Here is a 19,635-nt window from a genome sequence, read left to right as displayed (position 1 = left end):
AAAGCATTAGGGAAATTTGCCAGCCAGTACTAACATAATTACAAACCAGTCTCATTTACCAGGTAATGATGGAACTTCAAGTGCAATTCTGCACTTCTCAAGGGTGCTTCCTCCAAGTCCTAGTGACTCGAATAAAAACTTAAATTACCAGGAAGTAAAACTTCTTTTCATCTAAAGAATACGTTTAGTATGATGTATCTCAAATTGCTCTTCACATTCTAAATATTTAGGAAATAAAGATGGTTTTATTTAGCAAGACAGAATCAGAAAGGGGACTTAATTAATTTGACACTAACAGGCAAATATTTCAGAAGAAGAGTTTAGCATATGTCTCACAGGATTCTTCGATACGAACTCCTAAAATCTATGACTTTTTTTCATTTATCAATGATAAATGAAATACAAACATAATGTAATAATGTTTTTTTCCTAATAGAAGAATATGTAAATAATCATATATACAATCTCACTGTCCAGTGTGCAGACTGTCCATGTATTATCAAAATACCTACAGAGCTGTGTAGAGATGTACACATGAAGATTATCTGAAGAGCACACCATGATTACAGATATTATCTTTTACTAAAAGTAAGCATGGAAAGATGCCTTATTTTGGATTAACTAGGATATAATTTTAAGATATTATATTTTAATATTATTAATAAATTCAAAAGAAAATTCTGTATTTCCAAATATTAACAGTGGCATAATCAAAATATATTCTGATTCCTTCGTTCATGTGGTATCTACTTATTTAGCTGAAATCTTGAAAGTAGAAAATGGAAAACCTTCGATGGAAAAAACCCAACCAAACAAAAAGACCCACAAAACCCAACCAAACAAAAACTAATAACAAAAACAATACTAATTAAAAAAACACAACCAGAAAATCAATCAACCCAGTACATTTACAAGTGCATTGGTGGATTACCAGCATCACATTATATAACTAAAAAGCTCTTCCTTCATGGCTTCTTTTCAGTTCCTATATGAAGCAGGTAAGAAAGGCTACCCTAAAACTGTTCTTTCTCTCATAATGAAAATGCAAGAGAACAGAAAATCAGACTTTCTGGATTTAAAATATATTTTAAATTTATAGTATGGTGCTTCTTCCATTCCAACAATAGGCTACTTGAAACAATACATTTTTGTCTGTTTTCACCTTTGCTAAAATTCTGCCTCTTTTATAGTGAAAATACTAAAAATACTTCTATAGCAAAAATAGCCAAAATCCTGTTGAATTTAGTGGAGACAAGACTTCTCTTCGATGATGATCTGCTGAGTACAAGCTTCTCTATGGCTATCTCAGCCTCCTGTTTGTCTATAAAAGAATTCATTTGCTTCCTGTAGCTTTTTCATTCTTCCCAGATCTAAACATCCCAGATCCAAAAATACATCTGTAACAAATATGTTCACATAAAATGGGTCCCAGTAACTAGGGCACTCAGGTAAACTTTTCAATGTTTCTCATCCCAGTTTAACATAATCCTTCCTCTCCCACCCCTCCAGGATTGGTTATTTTAAGTCTAGTTCATTCTTATGAACAAGAACTGAGATTTGTATTGTTATGTTCTTCTCACAGACCTGCAGAAGGAGACTGACAAATACCCTTTGCTGATACATTTCTTCAAATGGAGTAAAACTACACATTAAACTCATTTCTCAGTCTTACTTCTGCTAAAGGGAAGACAGGTTTACTGAAGTCCTTTAAAATCTGCTGTGAGATTTCAGTCCTGCTCAGCAGAATGCTTTGTTTATGTTCCTTTTCTATAAATCAATTGACAAAGCACCAAGTAGCCTTTAGGTAGATTACTACCAGCAAATACAAATGCTTGAAGAATTACACAGGGAAAGACCTGTTAAGATTAAACTTCTGAGTCTTTTTTTTGATTGTTCATACAGCAAGTCTCTCAAAGAAGCCTCATCCTTTTGAATCCATGCAGGGATGAGAAACTCTCTTTTTGTGTAATTCCGTAACACATTATTGAATACTGATCATCTGTAGAATTTTCACCTCAGAGGACACAGTTCACAAACACATGCAGATACCCTAAAAATATTAATAACTTTTCAGCTTCTTGGGAAATGGAATCTGCTTTTTCTCCATGTGTAATTATGCTGCTTCCCCAGCACCCCATAATTTTCACCCCATAATTTTGTAGAGATGCACTTTGACATAGGTAGAAAGTAGTCTGTTAGTCATGTGTTGCTATTTATTAATTGGTCATTTTTTTGGACATTTCCTATAATGAATACTGCACTCTTTTCATCTACAGTGACTTTTGAAATAAGTCTTAAAAGGTCAATCACATTAACACACACACTCAAATAAAAGCTTGTACAATCTTTTAAGTCACGGCTTGTTGAATGGTAAATAAACTTTTCAGAGATATAGTAATTTTTTTTTCTTTAAAAAGAAATTTTAAAAGTATATGACTCTTTATCATTGCCTTTTTTTAAAATTATAGGAACCCCTCAATACAATATTGATAACATTAATAATTCCTATCTAGAAATAAAAGCCAAATTCCCTGAACATGCCATATGGACAGTTTCTGTTATCAAAAGAGTTTCATGTTCAAGAGGTTTCTAGGAGAGGTTACCAAATTTATGTTCTGCATTTAAAGTCAATTTACACTTTATTTTGCTCTCCTAATTCGAAATAATTACCCTTCTCCAAAAGTAATTCTGTTGAAGCTGACATGATGATAACTATTAAGACAAATCTAGAAGTAACATCTTATTTATCCTAAGCATAAGTAACATAGAATCATAGAATCATAGAATTAGCCGGGTTGGAAGGGACCTCAGAGATCATCTAGTCCAACCCTTGACCCACCGGAGCAGTTGCTAGACCATGGCACTGAGTGCCACATCCAGTCTTTTTTTAAATGTCTCCAGGGACGGAGAATCTACCACCTCTCCGGGCAGTCCATTCCATAGCCTAATCACCCTCTCCGTGAAGAAATTCTTTCTAATATCTAACCTAAACCTCCCCTGGCACAACTTAAGACTGTGTCCTCTTGTCTTGTTGATGGTCGTCTGTGAAAAGGGTCCAGTTCCCACCTCGCTACAGCCTCCTTTCAGGTAGTTGTAGACAGCAATGAGGTCTCCCCTGAGCCTCCTCTTCTTCAGGCTGAACAGCCCCAGCTCTCTCAGCCTCTCCTCATAGGGCCTGTGCTCGAGTCCCTTCACCAGCCTGGTTGCCCTCCTTTGGACCTGTTCCAGGACCTCTACATCCTTCTTAAACTGAGGGGCCCAGAACTGGACACAGTACTCGAGGTGTGGCCTAACCAGTGCTGAGTACAGGGGAAGAATCACCTCCCTGGACCTGCTGGTGACGCTGTTTTTGATACAGGCCAGGATGCCATTGGCCTTCTTGGCCACCTGGGCACACTGCTGGCTCATGTTCAGTTTCTTGTCGATGCAGACTCCCAGGTCCCTTTCTGCCTGGCTGCTCTCCAGCCACTCTGTCCCCAGCCTGTAGCGCTGCATGGGGTTGTTGTGGCCAAACACCTAATTTGGATTGCAACTTGATTTATGTTATCAGTTATGGGTCAGGAGATCCTGACCACATTGACCACAACAGTACTCAAAGAAGTAATAGTTTGGGATTTTCTTATCGCTACAGTTGTTTCACAGAATATTCTACTAAAGAAATTTGGAATTTCTGGGCAGTCTGATATGGTACCCTTGTGTGTCCATCACATTCAGTGAGACCACATAGCATTATATGACACTATGGGAAAAAACAGAATTCCAGCAATCAGTCAGTTATTTTTAAATACTGTTTATGGATTTGTCAGTGCTATTTCCATGTCCCCAGAACTCTCTGTGGAGTTCCTCATTACTCAAAATTGCTCCAAAAGCCTTTCAGGTCTCTCTGATGCTGCTCAACATAACTAGGAAACCTCTCATATGTTTCTGCATTTTTTGGCTAACAGAAAATATTCTCAGCTATTTTATCCCCATATTCCCAGGAACAAATGCCAGAAACTAAATGCTCAAGACACAGAACAGAAGTTATCCAGTAACTGAACTTGAAGCTTTCCTGAGCAAAGAGGAAATATACTGAATCAGCAGCCCACTAAGATGAGTGAGAAAATTTGATGCCTTTTTAACTATATGTTCCATGTTCCTTTCACATGAAATTTAAACCACAGTGCCCGTCTGCACAGCACTGATATTGTTGCCATAGTCAGTATTTTTCAAGCATAGTTTTCCTTTAAAATGAAAAAAGACATACAACTCAATGAAGCTGAAAAATCAAAGTTCTTTCAACATGAAGTATATCCTTTAATATTTGCCAAGCACCAGTATTTGTCCCCTTGGGTTTCAGCAGAGCTGAAATATATATATAGCCCCTTCTGTTCTTTTCTTGGTAGCTTTCCTTTATTGGCATAACAGAACTCTGGGAATTGGGGATCTCTTCATTCCTTTTGCCTGACTTTTGCCAGGTGCCATATCTATGGAGGCAGAAAGTACTCTGGCAGGGAAGTCCTCCAGAAGCCTGCACTATACAGAACTCCAAGCCACAGCAAGCACAGCTGAGAATTATCCCCAGGCTCTGTTAATCCACTGAAACATTCCCTCTGCTGGATGCCTTTGAAGTAACAAAGCAGAAAGCACCGAGGGTTTTTGCAAAGAAAAAAAAAATCGCTGCAATTCTTTTATATTTAAGTAACACATTTTAAATCTAATTAATTTACATGTACTGGGCATTCCCAATCAAAGTTCTATACTAATACAATAAATCAGGCTTTGCTCTATCATATCAGATTAGTTTTAGTATCATTTCCTTTCTAAGAGGAGTCATACAGGAGCTACTTGATGACTAAAATAATCCAACACTCTTTATGGGGGGAAGGATTAAATGGTTAATTTTCTTGGCAAGGATTCTTGGCATCAGTGGGAGGAGGGGACATGACTAAGTCCCCTGATTCACACCTTATGCCTATTCTGAGGCCCATGTCTCAGTGCCATTGATCTTCCCTTCTCACACAGAACCAAAAGAGCAGGAAGTGCTGAGGTATTGCTGGGGAGCCTACCCCATCACACAGGGTACAAAAAAGAAGTTAGTCTGCCCAGTTTTTTCTTTATTCCTGAAGACACTGAGCTTTACTTTTGTTCTGTGACAGGTAAATAAGATCTTTCAGCAGCCATGACTGGAGGCCTCCAAAGTTATTCCAATTTTATATCTTTGCCCATTAAAAATATCTGCTTAAGAAATTGATTTATTAATATTTGTCTTGAAAATCTGGAGTTATTCTTCAAATTCTCCTAAACATAGCATAGGGCAAACATTTTTATGCTCTAAGCTTTTATTTCATGACTTTTCAGAAGCAGTACCTTTGTAGCCTGTCAATGTAAGCCATCTTATTTAGATACTTTGATAATATTTCTGTACTGTTTTAAGGAGGATCTCCTAGACATATATTTTCATCAGAACTGACATTTTTAAAGCTCTCAGTTGAATGCTTGAGGAGGGAAGTAGTAGACTGAGGTACTGAGATGTAAGATAGTCAGACCCTATCAAGTCCAGTCACAAAAGCGAACCACTACAGTACTGGGATATTCTTAGGAAAATGCAGTTGGAAAGACATAGCAATTAATAGCTAAAATGCTCGTTTGCCATAGAATCACAGAATGGGTTGGTTTGGGAGAGACCTTAAACATGACCTAGTTCCAAACACCCTGCCAAGGGTTGGGACTCTTTTCACCAGACCACGCTGCTCAAAGCCTCACCTAGCCTGGCCTTGGACACTTCCATGGATGGGGCACCCAAAGCTTCCCTAGGCAGCCTGCTCAGTCTCACCACCCTAATAGTGAAGAATTTCTTAGTAATGTCTAAGCTTACAATTTAAAGCCATGACCCTCTGTCCTCTCTCTACATGCTCTTATAAAAAGTCCCTCCCCAGCTTTGCTGTACACACCCTTTGTATATTGGAAGGCTGCTCTAAGGTCTCCCCAGAGCCTTCTCTTCTGCAGGCTGAATCCCAGCTCTCTCAGCCTCCCCTCATAGGAGAGGTGCTCCAGACCTCTGTTCATCTTCTTGACCCTTCTCTGGACCAACTCCAACAGGTCCATGTCTTCCTTTTGTTAAAGGCCCCAGAAAAAAAGATTAGGTGAAAATGAAAAGGAAATATGTTTATATTCCTGAAAGAGTTACACACACCCTGATCTGCCAGTAGTCCCACAGTAGAACAAGTCATTACAGAAAAAGCTGCTGTGAACTAGAAGGTCAGTTCCAGTCTTCAAAAAGAAAAAGAGTATCATAAAATACATAAAACTCACAAGGCAAATAGAAACTATTGATCAAAATGTTCAAAATAATATTTAAATGTGTCTCCAACTAGGACTGAGTTTTTAAAATTTTACCTTTTTCTGAGGTGCCAAAGTACCAAGTGTTTACTACTTGTTTGCAGTCCCCAAAAAGGACCAGTTTTATTCTGGTTTAAATAAATATAGAAGGAAAATTATGTGTTAGGAATATTTTACACGCCTGTCTTGGGTCTGAGGAAAAAGAACATTCAGTTCTCTTTTCAAATACTCATTCTAAGTCTTCACTTATAAAAACCAAAGGTTAGCAACAAGAACAAATAATATAAATACTATTTTGTGGCTTAAATCATTTCACTTTCTTTAATCATGATGATATGAGTGAGGTGTTAGATACTTTTTAAAAGGCAATGTGTCACAGACACATTTTTTTCCTGGAGAGAATATGAATATATAGTTAAAGACATACCCAAAACCAAACAATGAATGAGACAAACTATAAAATTTGAGGAATCAGACTGCTCTTAAGTATTAGTAAATCAGCACCTGATTTTTGCAGGTCACTTTTCTAAGTTTGACTTTTGCACATCAGTATTATCTTATTCCTTAGTACCACTGGTAACTATTCCCAGTGGGGCAATATGTGAAATAAGCTACGTGTTACTTCATAGTAGCATTTCTTTTGATTTCAGTCTTATGATCTCAAAAATTTATGATGTCTGATTAAGCTACATTCCCAGAATATAAAAGGAGTCAAAACCACAAAACACAGACAAAGTAATGTTCTGCCACCTGTCTATCCTTCCTGGGTCCTGATTTGAAGCTTTAAGAAAAAAACTTAAGGTTAAGTGAAAAAGTTGAAAGCTGCCTTTTTACTCCCAGGGCTATTTGGCCACGCAGGGCCACTCTACAGCTAACCCAGAGTAACTCAGGCTTGCTCTCAGGCAAGGAGGATGCTCCAGGAGCAGGGCTAGCATGAGGTTTGGCATTTGCATGAAAGCTGCCAAAACAGGTAGTTCCACACCTTGTATTTGCTGCCCTTCAGAAAAGTAAATTTAAGGTTTATGCCCAGAGGCATAACAGCCTCTAACTGCCCACCCATGCACCTGGGGGAAGTCATGCACAAAACTAACTAAACCCACATGGAGACACTCAGGCTTTTCCCTTCCTTCCTAAAGATGCTTCAGCCTCTGGAAAGACACTCAGAAAAGTAGCCTTAGCTTGAGCCTGCATGTATTGCCCAGGAAAGGAAGTGCCAGGAAAGGGAGGAGGAGGGGAATCAGTGACTGTTTCTACTTTAATTCGACCATCCCAAGGAAAATGGCCTTTTTTTGACATCACACCTCTGACACCAGGCACTCAGCTCTCATGAGCAAATGAAGTAAAGGATAAAAATATATTGTGAATAATTAATACTTAATTTTAGCCACTAGAAGAGAGAGGTAGAAATAAATTTATTACTGCTGATTTGTGCTTGAATATTCTCACAACATAATGTAAAAATCAATGAAATGCATTTTTTTATTCTGCTTATGACACAGTGTAATTTAGAAATTCCTTGAAACACTTTCAGTCAAATAAACATGAATATTTTCATGTGCAAGCAGCTTTCTTACAATAAAAAAAATATATACAAATCTTGTGAGAGGAGAGTTCATCACAGAGTTAAATTGTTTTAATAGCCTCTTAACTCAAACTTTTGCTTTCTTTGGTTTTCAGCTAATGGAAATAAAGAAGTATTTTATCTTTAAATTGTTACACTTCTTCATTCTTATTACTGAAAATAGTTTAAACATAATATTTATTTCAATGGCCTGCCTTAAAGAAGAAATAGTAATTCTGGGCCACTTTCATAGTGTTACTAAAGTTCTCTGAGGCACAAGCACCACTAAGAAAGCCAAGTCATCTGCTGTTCCCTATAACCCTTCACAGTCTCTAGATGCAGTCAAGCCATTCAATCCAATTCATCTTGAAAATCATCAAAGCCCAAACACATTTTGGCAAGCAAAAGGGTGGGATATGAGCATTAGCAGAAACAGAAGACAATTTGATTCTGAGAGCTCCAAGGGTCTGTAAATCAAAGGGAGCTTAGCATCAAAGACTGACTGAATAAATCAGCTTTGGGGAAAAAAACAGAATTTCTAGATTGTAAGTGACAGATGTCTGTAATGCTAGAATGAATTTCAGATCACTTCATTTGACTTTTACTAGGAGAGGAGAAAAAACATAGTTACAGAGTAAAAGCAAAACACTTCAAATTTGTGTGTGGTGGGTTTTAAATTATTCTGCCAGTGTCAGGACTGCTCATTTCATTCTGTTGTTTCAAAATAAAAATAAAAAGTAGCAGATAGAGAAGACACTCTCAAAAGAGGGGGGACAACCTACTTCCTGGATTTGAAAAAACAATGGTTTTATATAGTTTGCACAAAGTGATCTGCTGAAACAATTGGTAAGGAAGATTCCTTGTCAGCTTCTCCACTCCTCACATGATGTACCCACAAACCTGGCTGAAAGTGGCCACCAACCAGAGAAGTCTCATGCTCGCAGTTTCTAGTACACAGTGGACATTATGTCCACAGGATGCCCCAGAAGCCAGCAGGATGAACTTCCCCTGGTTCCAAAGGTGCTAGAGAAAACTGCAGAGGAGTGGTCCTGTGAGATCTATCAGGTGCCACTGCAAGAGCATATGTTTTCATCCTCTGGGAGAGCTAAAAAGTGGGAGGATGTATTCCAGAAAACAGCATTGCAAGCTTAAGCTGTCTTTTACATGTTTCATTAAGCATTGTTGGTCACTGTGATAGTCAGCAGGATGGACTGGATGGACTTTTAATCACAACATAAGTAGTACATACACAAAGTAAAGAAATGGCACTGCTTAGCACCATGGAAGAAGGACTGGATTAATAACTCCACATTTAAAACAATTGAAATTAACATGGGAAATTCCAAACAGCCTACACTGAATCAGGCTACATTTTAAAATGAACAGTTATTGCTCAGTATTTTTTTAAGATCTGGCCTCTTGCTACGTACCTATCTATACACTTTAGAATCTAACTTTCCAGCTACACTTTCTGAATTTTGGTTCTGGAGTGGTTTAGTTTTATTTATTAATGCATTTATCTAAATAAGTAGACTGGGACAAATTACTGCTGGAGCATCATAACTGATGTACCATGAACCTCTTCTCCACACTAGCAACAGCTGAGGCTCTGGCTCACATAGCCTGCACAATCAGTAGAGCTATAAAAAACTGACAGTACCATTTTGCTGGATGTTTTCTCACTACAGTTGGTGTTTCTTGAAAACCAGAATTGTATGTGGTATCTGAAACTTGTTGCAATATAAAATTTTCAGATTCTTTTTTTTAATGGACTCAAGTTTTCCTATTTTTAAATGTTGTTTTATAAAAATATAAATGTAATGTTTTCCTAACAAAACATATTTTTAATGTAAAATTACAGAAAAAACCATAAAGCAATAAAAGGAATTTTCACCAAATCCCTGGCAAGCTGTGATTTTAATAAAATAGCATATTTGAAGAGAATATATTCCACCAGAAAAACTCTGGCCACCTTCAGTAATGCAGTTTTAGGTGCCAGCTTCATTTTTAGACAGATTCTCTGAATTAAAGCATTTGCAGGTCTAACAGTAAGTCATAGGCCAGTGAGTATTCTTGTAAGAAATTATTTATTTCAAAGGTAGAAAACAGCTGTTAGTCTGAGTAGGAGAGAAGTAATACAAGGAAAATACAGCTTCACAGTTTGTGGCAGGGAACTAAATAATTTCTTTCATTATTCACTTTCAACTTTCTTACCAACTGCATGCCAAGTCAAAGCTTCAGAAAGGCACCCAAAAAGCACTACTGGCAAGGCTCATCCTGTCAGACTGCGCACTGAGAGAACTGGGCCTGGATCAAGGCTCTGGGGACATGGTGGGTCCTCATGAGGGCAGAATTGTCTCCTCTTGATCTGCCCAGCATTGGTGGCACAGGAGTGGCAAGTAAGGAGGACATTAGCCAGAAAAGGAAAATGAAAAGTCTGTCCTTGTCTTCCTATAAAGACAAAAAGTGAAGCAGCTCCATCGGTCTCATACTGTCAAGTAGGAAAATGCTTACACTGTCAAAGATGGTCTTGTTGGCTCATAAAGTTAGAAAACTATTGTAGTCAGGAAGTACCCATCAAGAACTTCCAGCCCTTGCCTGGTCAAGAAATGGTGGGTGGGGTCCCCACCTGCAGTGGTGCTACAACCTACATGCACACCTTACCTTACTGCTGGGTTATCAGATTCATTTTGTTGTCTTCTCCTCAGAAAAAGACAAAAAGTGAAAAATTCAAGTGAAAACTTTTAATGTGGCCTTGGTGGCCACTAGAATAAAGGTTTCTGCAAAGTCTCACCATTAAGGTGAAGGGAAATTTATCAGGCTGCTTGAGAAAGGAAAATTCATTAATGCAGTAGAATTGGGTAATATAAATATATATTGGGGAGCTCTGTGAAAACAAATAGCATATACAAAGAGAGATGGTGAAAGAGTATCTACTTTAAAAACATTGACTCACAGAGATGAGGAATTGACTTCCTCTGCAAAAGTAAGAGAGTGGAAGTCTTGCAGAAGCTCAGATGGGAGACAGTAACATTAATACCACACATTACCATGTTTAAGTGGTGTTGACAAGTAAAACATTGAAAGAGTCATGTCAACACCTTCTCTGTGCAGGTGAGAGAGTCAGGCAGAGATTTGGGTGCAAACATTCCATTTGCTTTGTGCAAACACCTGGAGGTGCTGCCAAGGAAGGAGTGGTCATTCTTCCCAGATGGTCATCTGGCCAGGAAGACTCAACACCAAGGACTGTGGGGTGCTTAGAGGAAGGCTGATCCTGTCCCACTGCATGGCAGTGTGCAGCCATCAGCTCTCTTCAAATGACAGCACCTTCGTGGAAAGGAAACCTCAGTGGATAGGCTTGACAGGGGCTTCAGAACACTTCACCAGACCAGTTCAAACTCAGTCCTTTCAGTTTAAATTTTATCTTACTATATATGTGATTCCACTTTCATTAAACTCTTGTTGAGTACAGTTGTATTCACCATGTGTGAAGCTATAAGCAACCAAAACCAAATGGTTAACATCCACAATAAATAAATTCTTGATTGATGCAATAAATAATTGCTCCCAGAGAGAGGGGTGCAGAACAAATTGCCTTTTAGAAGTGAAACAGAAATATTTTGATCTTGTTATTTAGTGATAATACCCAAAATTTGGAAAACCTGATTGCATGCAAGGGAAGCTCTTTTGTTAAAACCCCCCCAAAAAAAAAAAAAAAAAAAAAAAAAAAAAAAAAAAAAAAAAAAAAACCACCAACCAACCAACCAAAAAAACTCCAAACCCCTGAACTCCTATGAAAATTTGTGTGAAATATGAAAAACAACAGAATGCTAGTACAAGAAGCAAACCAAGAGGTCCCTAATATTCCCTTTGGCATCTGGGTAGCAGCACACTGTAAACAAGTAGCAATAACAAGAATTTAGCTGCATGGGAAAATTGGAAATCTCAGAAGCTGATCCCATTCAGCTTTTTTACATCTAAAGAACTTCAAGTGGATACAAAGAAACCTCATCTAAAGAAATTCATAATTGTTCATACAGATAATTTTGCATGTCTAAAACAATCAAGAAAAAACCCAAAGCATCAGTGTGGATAATGTGATCACTACAGAAAATAAAATGGAAGGACAGAAAGAGGAAGGGAAGAAAGGATGGAAGTAAGACATCACATCCTATCTTATTCAGGATTAGTTTGATGATTTGGTTCTTATCCTCCAGAGACAAGTGTGTTTATCTGCAAACTTTTGATAAGTTCAAGTAAAGTCAGTGAGACTGCTGAACCAATAAATTCATACAATTGCTTGCTATTTTGCAGAATGTTTGCAGTGTCCACATGTATCCATTATATAATAGTGACTGAAATACCAGTCAAGCAAAAATCAAAACATCAGAATTATGACCCAAGAGTATGTATGGTTTAGAAAAATTTGGATTAAAGTTCTAGAGTCCATGTTCTTCAGGTAGGGAGCTCCTTTTCCTGTTTGGTCCCTACAATGGGATCCTGTAAATGCTCAGAACTACTAGGAACAGCTTGTGACATATCAAACAAAACTTTGCTGAGGTATTGATGCCCTGAGACATGCGGCTGTGGTTCTAAGAAGTCAGGAAGCCTGCAGGAAGTGCTACCTATCACCTAGAACTCATATGACTTACACCAGAACTTTAGGACTGTGTTATACTGTGTTATACTGCCAAGTTACTTATTCCAGTGATTCAAATCCCATTAAATCAAAACACACAAATGAGCCTCTGTATAAACAGCAAAAGCATTAAGCACTCTGAAAGTCAGGACAGGTGTTTTTTCAAATTTGCTTCTGGCTGCTGAATTAGGGGAAGATCATGTCTTTCTCACTGCAAGCCTGCAAAAAGACCTAACTTATGTATTGAAATGGAGATAAAAGCACCCTGAAGAGAGACTGAAAGGTCCTCTGTTAATCGCAAAACCTTTAAAAATAATTTTAATTTCTTGAGGAACTACCAAGACAATTGAGCAGCTTCAAAAGTGCAGCAGAGTTGTCTGGGTTGCATCCCTCCAACTGTCACTTAAAGTAACAAGGTCTGAAAAATGTTGAGGTTATTAAAGACTCAGACTCTTAAAGAAAGATAAATAGCTATAAGTAGGATGCAGTTCCAGCATGAACTGAATAGAGGTGTGTGACAGAGAAATAGAGAAATACCTGTCAGTTACTGCTATCTTATCAGCAAGGTCATGAGGGGTCATCCTCACAGCCATTGATCTACCTGTCCCATATTCAACTTCCAAACAAGTGTTGGGAAATTGAAAAGAACTTCAAAATGAGCTGTTTGAGTGACATCAGCTCTGGGAAAATAACACAGTATGCAGTTCCCAAGGCTCAGCCTATTTTTTTTGTCCAGGAGATAATAGAAACTTGAGCATGACACAACAGTACTGCCATGTTGCTCCTCTAAAACTCTATGTAAGCAACACAACCACAATCTCTAAATCTGAGCAACCTTTCATTTTGGGAAAAAGAAATTATCTAGCAACATGATTCACATACTGAACTTCTTTTAACTGCTCAAAAAGCTTCATTTAATGACTTACCAACATAAAACTTGGGAAAGTGAATATAAAACAAGTGAGTCATAAGAAAATACTCAGCTAAACTGACATTTTCAAATTAATTCCCATGCTTGCAACACAACATTTCCTTCAGGTCACCCGCACCTCACTATCACCCTTCTTCTTTCTCATTTATACCCTACTGTTCAAGACACATTTTTTCTTCTGACTGTTGTCAAAGAATATCCTTATACTGCCATTCTTTTATCTCCTTCTCAAGAAAATCTGACTTATTACAACTGTACTAGTGCTGACACTTGTTCAGGGTCTGACTCTACACTTTAAGATAGAGTCACTCTCCCGAGTGGTAGTGGGGCCCACTGCTGATTAGATTCATTTCCCACTGGTAATGACATGCAAACCACAGCAACGACACAAGGATGCACTCAGACCTGCACAGCTTGATGGCAGAGAATAAGATTTTGAAATCAGATTTGCTTCCCAAACTAAATCAGATTTGTTTTCCTCAGGCTAAAACCTGCCTTCAGCAAGCTTCAATCCTTACCACCTCTCTTACGAGCAAGCCACAACTGTATGTAACCTGCACAGTAACACAATGTTGTTTGTTTAACTTCTAATTAGATAGGAAAACATTTTAGAAGCATCCCCCTTGCCAAATCCTTCCTCTTCAGAGTGATTTACAGCAGATTCATGAAGAGCAGAAGGAGATTGAAGGGTCATGACTCTGTCTCATGGCAGGGGAAGGTGCCTGAAATGGACAGGCAGGCTCAGAAGATAGGAAGAAGCATGTCACAAGCCTCTTGTTGCTCTCAACAAGGCTGTGAAGGGACTTCAGCACAAGCCCTGTGAGGAAGATCTGAGGGAGCTGGGGGTGTTCAGTCTGGAGAAGAGGAGGCTCAGGGGAGACCTCATCACTCTCTACAACTCCTTGAAAGGAGGGTGTAGCCATGGGGGGGTCGGTCTCTTCTCCCAGGCAGCTGCCAGTAAGAGAAGAGGGCATGGACTTAAGCTCTGTCAATGGAGAATATTAGGTTATATATTAGGAAGAAATTCTTTACAGAAAGGGTAATCAGGCATTGGAATGGACTGCCCAGGGAGGTGGTGGATTCTCCATCCCTGGAGGCTTTTAAGAAGAGACTGGATGTGGCACTCAGTGCCATGGTTTGGGAACCACAGCAGTAGCAGATCAAGGGTTGGACTTGATGATCTCAGAGGTCCGTTCCAGCCTGGCTGATTCTATGATTCTTGCAAAGGAGAAAGGATTGTCCCAAATTGCAACTCTGAGTCAACACCTCCGAACACATACAACACTCCCAAACTCCATACAGCCTTTTTGTAATTAAATGTTTGGGTGACTTTGAGGACAGACTCTGAAAAATACTCCCCTTTTGGTTTTAAATAGACTGAGAACCACTAGTTTCCTTCCCTTGGGAAACATGTTGTTTCCAGGGGAAAAAGCATGTTTATTGGCACCAAAGAGGGGCTGGAAACATTGATGCTGTCAGGAGTGGCTGTGTTTTTAAAAGAATGCAGAACTCAACCCACAGTTGCCACAGGAGTCTTTCTGAAACTCTGGCCCAGTGTAGGTCCCACAACAGAAGTGGAGTTTCTCAAGCTATATTCAGACCACCTAACTTGTGGCACCCATAGGCAGGAATTAGGTGTCCAAGTATCCAATGTGTTCAAAATTGACCAATCTTAAAATTGGGACCTATCTCTTAAAAACCCTGAAAATCATTGATTCTTTCACTCTGGGCAGCAGTACTTCCAAGGCATCCACATGGAGGCCTCAAATTAAAGCATTAAATGCAAGTACTCTGATGCATAAAGCTGGAACCTGACTCTACACTGAAAAGCTTTCCCATAATTTAAGGATATGCAATGAGACAAACTCCATCCAAGCTTTGGAGAGGTCTACTCTGGAAGACATATTCTTACCTATCTCACCTGGCATTCAATGAACTCAGCACTGGGCTCACTATTTAAGGGAGCTCTTACCTAAAACACTGAAGGAAGAGGCAGTGTAGGAGGAGCAATGCCTATTTACATGACAGGAAGGCATTAAAACTGGCAGAAGTGATACTTGGTACCGCTTAAACCTCTGGTTCCCTTACACTGCAGAGTGAGAGATAAAAGACACAAAGGAAAGCAGCATTTCCAAACAGAGAAGTAGGATATAATGAAGTGGCAATGTGAACACTGCAGTGAGAGTCTTTCAGAAAACATGCTGAAAACTATGTCCTAGCAAATGTTTTAATAACTAGTATTGTTACCGTAATAAAGATGGAGTGAAATTAAGCACTAGATATGGGCACTGTGTAAAACTCCTCACCCTTTTGATTTACATTGTGCTATTCTATACCATGGTGCAGAATTTTCTGAATGTCAGTGTCATGATTTCTTACACCATCATAGACACAGCTTATAAATAATTCAGGAAAATATTCGCTTGGCTGGGAAATTCCACTTAGCCCCTATTTGTAAGACCCAAGTGAGCTTTCCAGGGTACACAGGACTTGAGCTCTGCAGAAATAATCTTCTCCCATCACACACACATACACACATCCCCTTCAAAATTAATGTTCTTACCTTATCTTTATTGTCAGAGTCGGAATCCTCAAGTTTGGTCCGAATGACAAAGGGAGTAGATAATCTCAGGAGAACTCGTTCAAATGTGGCACTGATTTTAGGAGAAACTATGTCGAAGCAGTCTTGGAATTTCAGAGTTTTATGTGTGTCACATCTGAGCTGCTTCCTAAGACCTTCTCCAAGCTGGAGAATCAGCATGTTTTGATCAAACATCAGGTGAAAGGGAAAAGCTCTGCAGAAGGTGCTGATGCTAATTCTCAGGTCTACGGGGGACTGGGAAGTTCGCGGTGGAAGTGCTTTTGTGATATTTGCATTTTCATGTTCTTTGATAAGGAAAGTCAGACAACTGCAGTTGCCTGCATTTGTCCCCTCTGAACACAACTTATCATTAGTGACCTGTTCTACTTCCACTTCCAAGTGGTAAATCTTCTTTGCTGCTGCCTTTATCATTCCCATCATTGCAAATCCCACAATCTGATGTGGGTGAAAGTAATGAAGCATGAGATTGCCTTCTGGGAGCTCTTTGCATAGGAAAGAAGGGGATTCCAGGGTGGCCTGTCTTCCAAATGAAGTCCTAATGTGCTCCAGCAAAGCATCAAAGCCATTGAAGAAGTCTTGAAGGGTCCCACCTACAGCTCGAAGTACTCTTTCATTTTCATCAAAGCAGATATTGAAGAATTCCTCCCCAAACTTTTCTTGCATTTCCTCAAACTTCAAACCTACAGGACAATGAGACACTGATATCAAAAACATGGTAGTGCTACTGTGTTACATTTTCTCTTTGTTCTCTGCTTTCCTGTCAGTGAGAGAAGATACCTACCCACAGGACTCCTGGTTTTTGTGCTGGCTGGGAATAGCCCTTGAAGCCGTTTTTGCCTGTCATTCTCATGCTCTCAGCACACTATCCCAGCCAGCAGCTTGTGGGATTTACACTTGCCTGTCTCCTTTCCCCTGCTGGAAGTATGGATACATTATAATTTCCCTGGCATCCACATGTCACAGGAACTCTGCTGTGTGAATGCACCCAGCCACAGGTGCCTCCCCTCCATTGTCCACCAAGCTACAAATGAGGCTTCAGCTTTTACAGATGTTGACTGCCCCTGTGAGAGATTCAGCTCTTACCAGCTGGAAGAATAAGCTACAAGGACACAAAATCAGGTCTGTGGCTTTCAGAAAGCAACGTAAAGCCCTGCAGTCTGTGGGAGGGAAGGTTGTGGGGTCTGGCATTTTTTTTTTTAAACAAAATGCTTTTCTTATTTTAGCTTCTGGGCACTGCCAGAAGACAAAAAGGAACAATTACTTCTTTTTTGTTGCATGCAAAGGAGAGCAAAGCCTTTGCACTTTCTACACTCACCCATCTTTAAAAAATCCCTGCCTCTTAAAGTGATCTAAACTGCTAGGAGATAGGACAGCTCTGTGACACCTCACAATGTCACTTCAAGTCTCCATCACAGAAATTCAAAAGCTTTTTATTTACAGAGGTGCTAAGGCTGCTATTGCTGAGGGAATGAGAAAACATGAGTGATGGAAGCCCCTGGATACAAATATGTACCAAATCTTAATCCAGGCTGTTATTTACCTTTTTAAGGACAGCCTAGAAAAATAATTTTGAGATGTTTATTAAACATTTTCCTTTGTCTTTTGTTAGGAAAGACAGGATCTCTTAAGTGTCTGTATATAATCCCTATATTACACAGTAGAGTGACAAAATTAATAAGATATGTTTGCATTGTTCTAAGAAGTAAGAATCAGCTGTATGTGAATAACAAATATCCAGTAACTGTTTTCAAAGGAAATCAATATAGAAATTAACAACATAGTTACTTCAGTGAACGGAAATCAAATCACATGTCATTCAAACAGTAAAACACTTTAAATTTTGTCTTGAATTGTAAGACAAATCAAGTATTTCTTTACTATGAGGGTGATAAGACACTGCAACAGGTTGCCTAGAGAAGTTATAGATGTCCCCTCCCTGGAGATGTTCAGGGCAAGATTGGATGGGACCTTAAGCAACCTGATCTAGTGGTAGCTAGCCCTGTCTATGCAGAAAGGTTGAAACCAGCTGATCTTTAAGGTCCCTTGCAACCTTCGTCATTCTATGGTTCTGTGATTATTTCCTAAGAGTACAACAGGCCCTTTATTTTTATGTATTGAGCATGCTCTGTAACAGTGATGAGATCCCAGTGGACCACAGAACTTCTCATTGTTTGTTTACATTGCTTGTAGGCTTTTAAATTTGGAAGAGTAGGGCTCAAGATGAACAAGCCCAAGACTTTCATGTCCAAGAGGTATAACAGGAGACAGAAGAAGTCACACATCTATTGTTTAGAAACAATAACAATAACTGTGCCTGTGCACGCAGGCATAGATACAACCATCATCATTCACAAGGGATCTGAGCATTCCACAACTCTGCAAATCATCTGCAACAGTAATTTTGATTGGACCTTCAATATGAGTGATAGTAGATTAAAATGTATAAAATCAAGTGTATAAACAGGACCAAATGACAAAGCATATTTTATAAAAGAAGTAAAGTAATAATTTGGGAAAGTTCATTCAGATGCCATTACTCATAATCAAATCTGGTCACTAAACTAGGTTTTTACAAAATATTCCCAGGATCTTTTATGACCACAGATGGTCAGATCTGTGGCTAAGCCAAAAGAAAGTACCTCTGGTACACAATGCCCCCTAATATCCTGACTCAGAGGACAGTGTGCCAATTCCTGACTCACTACCACTACGTCTGCATAATATAGTGTTGTAATATTTTCCATAAAAATACTCACTATAACTCAAAAATAGTTAAATTCTAAGCTACACCAGTAACATCTTAATAATTGGATATCAGTATCAAGGAGATAAGAAATGATCACATAATTTGTATACACAAATACTTGTGCATACTTCAAATCTCGTTGTTCTGTAGAGTGAACTGTGAGAGGCTTTAGAAGTCTGTGTGTGAAAGTGAGCAGTCTAGCAGGAGCACTCAAGGCTGCAAGATTGCATAGGCCCTGGAAGTATGGGAAAAGGTCAGTATCAAACACCCCTGGGCTTTTGGTACAAATTACCTAATCCTGTTACTGAACACCCTACAAAGCTGCCCGAAAGGACTGCACAGATGAGCTCTCTTTAAAGTATATTCTGAAATTATATTAAACCAGTCTGTTGCCCTGATGCCACTGACAGTAGGGCATGCAGAACTGATCACTCATGCCCCTCACTGCTACCCATGTAAGCAGAGTCTCAGTCCCCTCAGTGGGAGTTGTGCCTTAGCGTCCATCCTCAGCTTTTGCCGATCGCCTCAGAGCCGTCGCGTCCACCCGGGAGGACTTGGCTGTTCAGTCAACCTACAAACTCCGAGCAATATGAACTCTGCTATGAAATCCAGGTCAATGACCTGGCTCGAGGACATGCCACTACTTCTAAAAACATTTTAGCTTTGAATTGAGTCGCACACCATATCAGCAGCAAATCATATGAGCTCAGAATAGAAAAATTGATATAGCCAAGCTCATCCAAATTGCTGAATTGTCTTCACTGGGAATCTTCTCGCTAACAATAAACACTATGAGATAGTGAGAAAATTAAACAAACTCAAACTACCTTCTAAA

At 39.1% G+C, this 19,635-nt stretch overlaps 1 protein-coding gene across 1 annotated transcript in view; it reads right to left on the bottom strand.

The window, feature by feature from the left end:
* Nucleotides 1-19,635, bottom strand: part of GUCY1A2 (guanylate cyclase 1 soluble subunit alpha 2) — a 139,710-nt gene that overhangs the window by 93,402 nt on the left and 26,673 nt on the right. The window contains exon 4 of the mRNA XM_030469462.1: nt 16,016-16,734. Within this exon, the coding sequence (XP_030325322.1) occupies nt 16,016-16,734 (719 nt within the window). The remainder of the gene's footprint in view (nt 1-16,015; nt 16,735-19,635) is intronic.

The sequence above is a fragment of the Calypte anna genome, chromosome 1, assembly GCF_003957555.1.
Source record: "Calypte anna isolate BGI_N300 chromosome 1, bCalAnn1_v1.p, whole genome shotgun sequence".
Taxonomy (NCBI): Eukaryota; Metazoa; Chordata; class Aves; order Apodiformes; family Trochilidae; genus Calypte; species Calypte anna.
The sequence above is the reverse complement of the archived record's forward strand: the minus strand, read 5'-3'. Positions and strand labels throughout refer to the sequence as shown.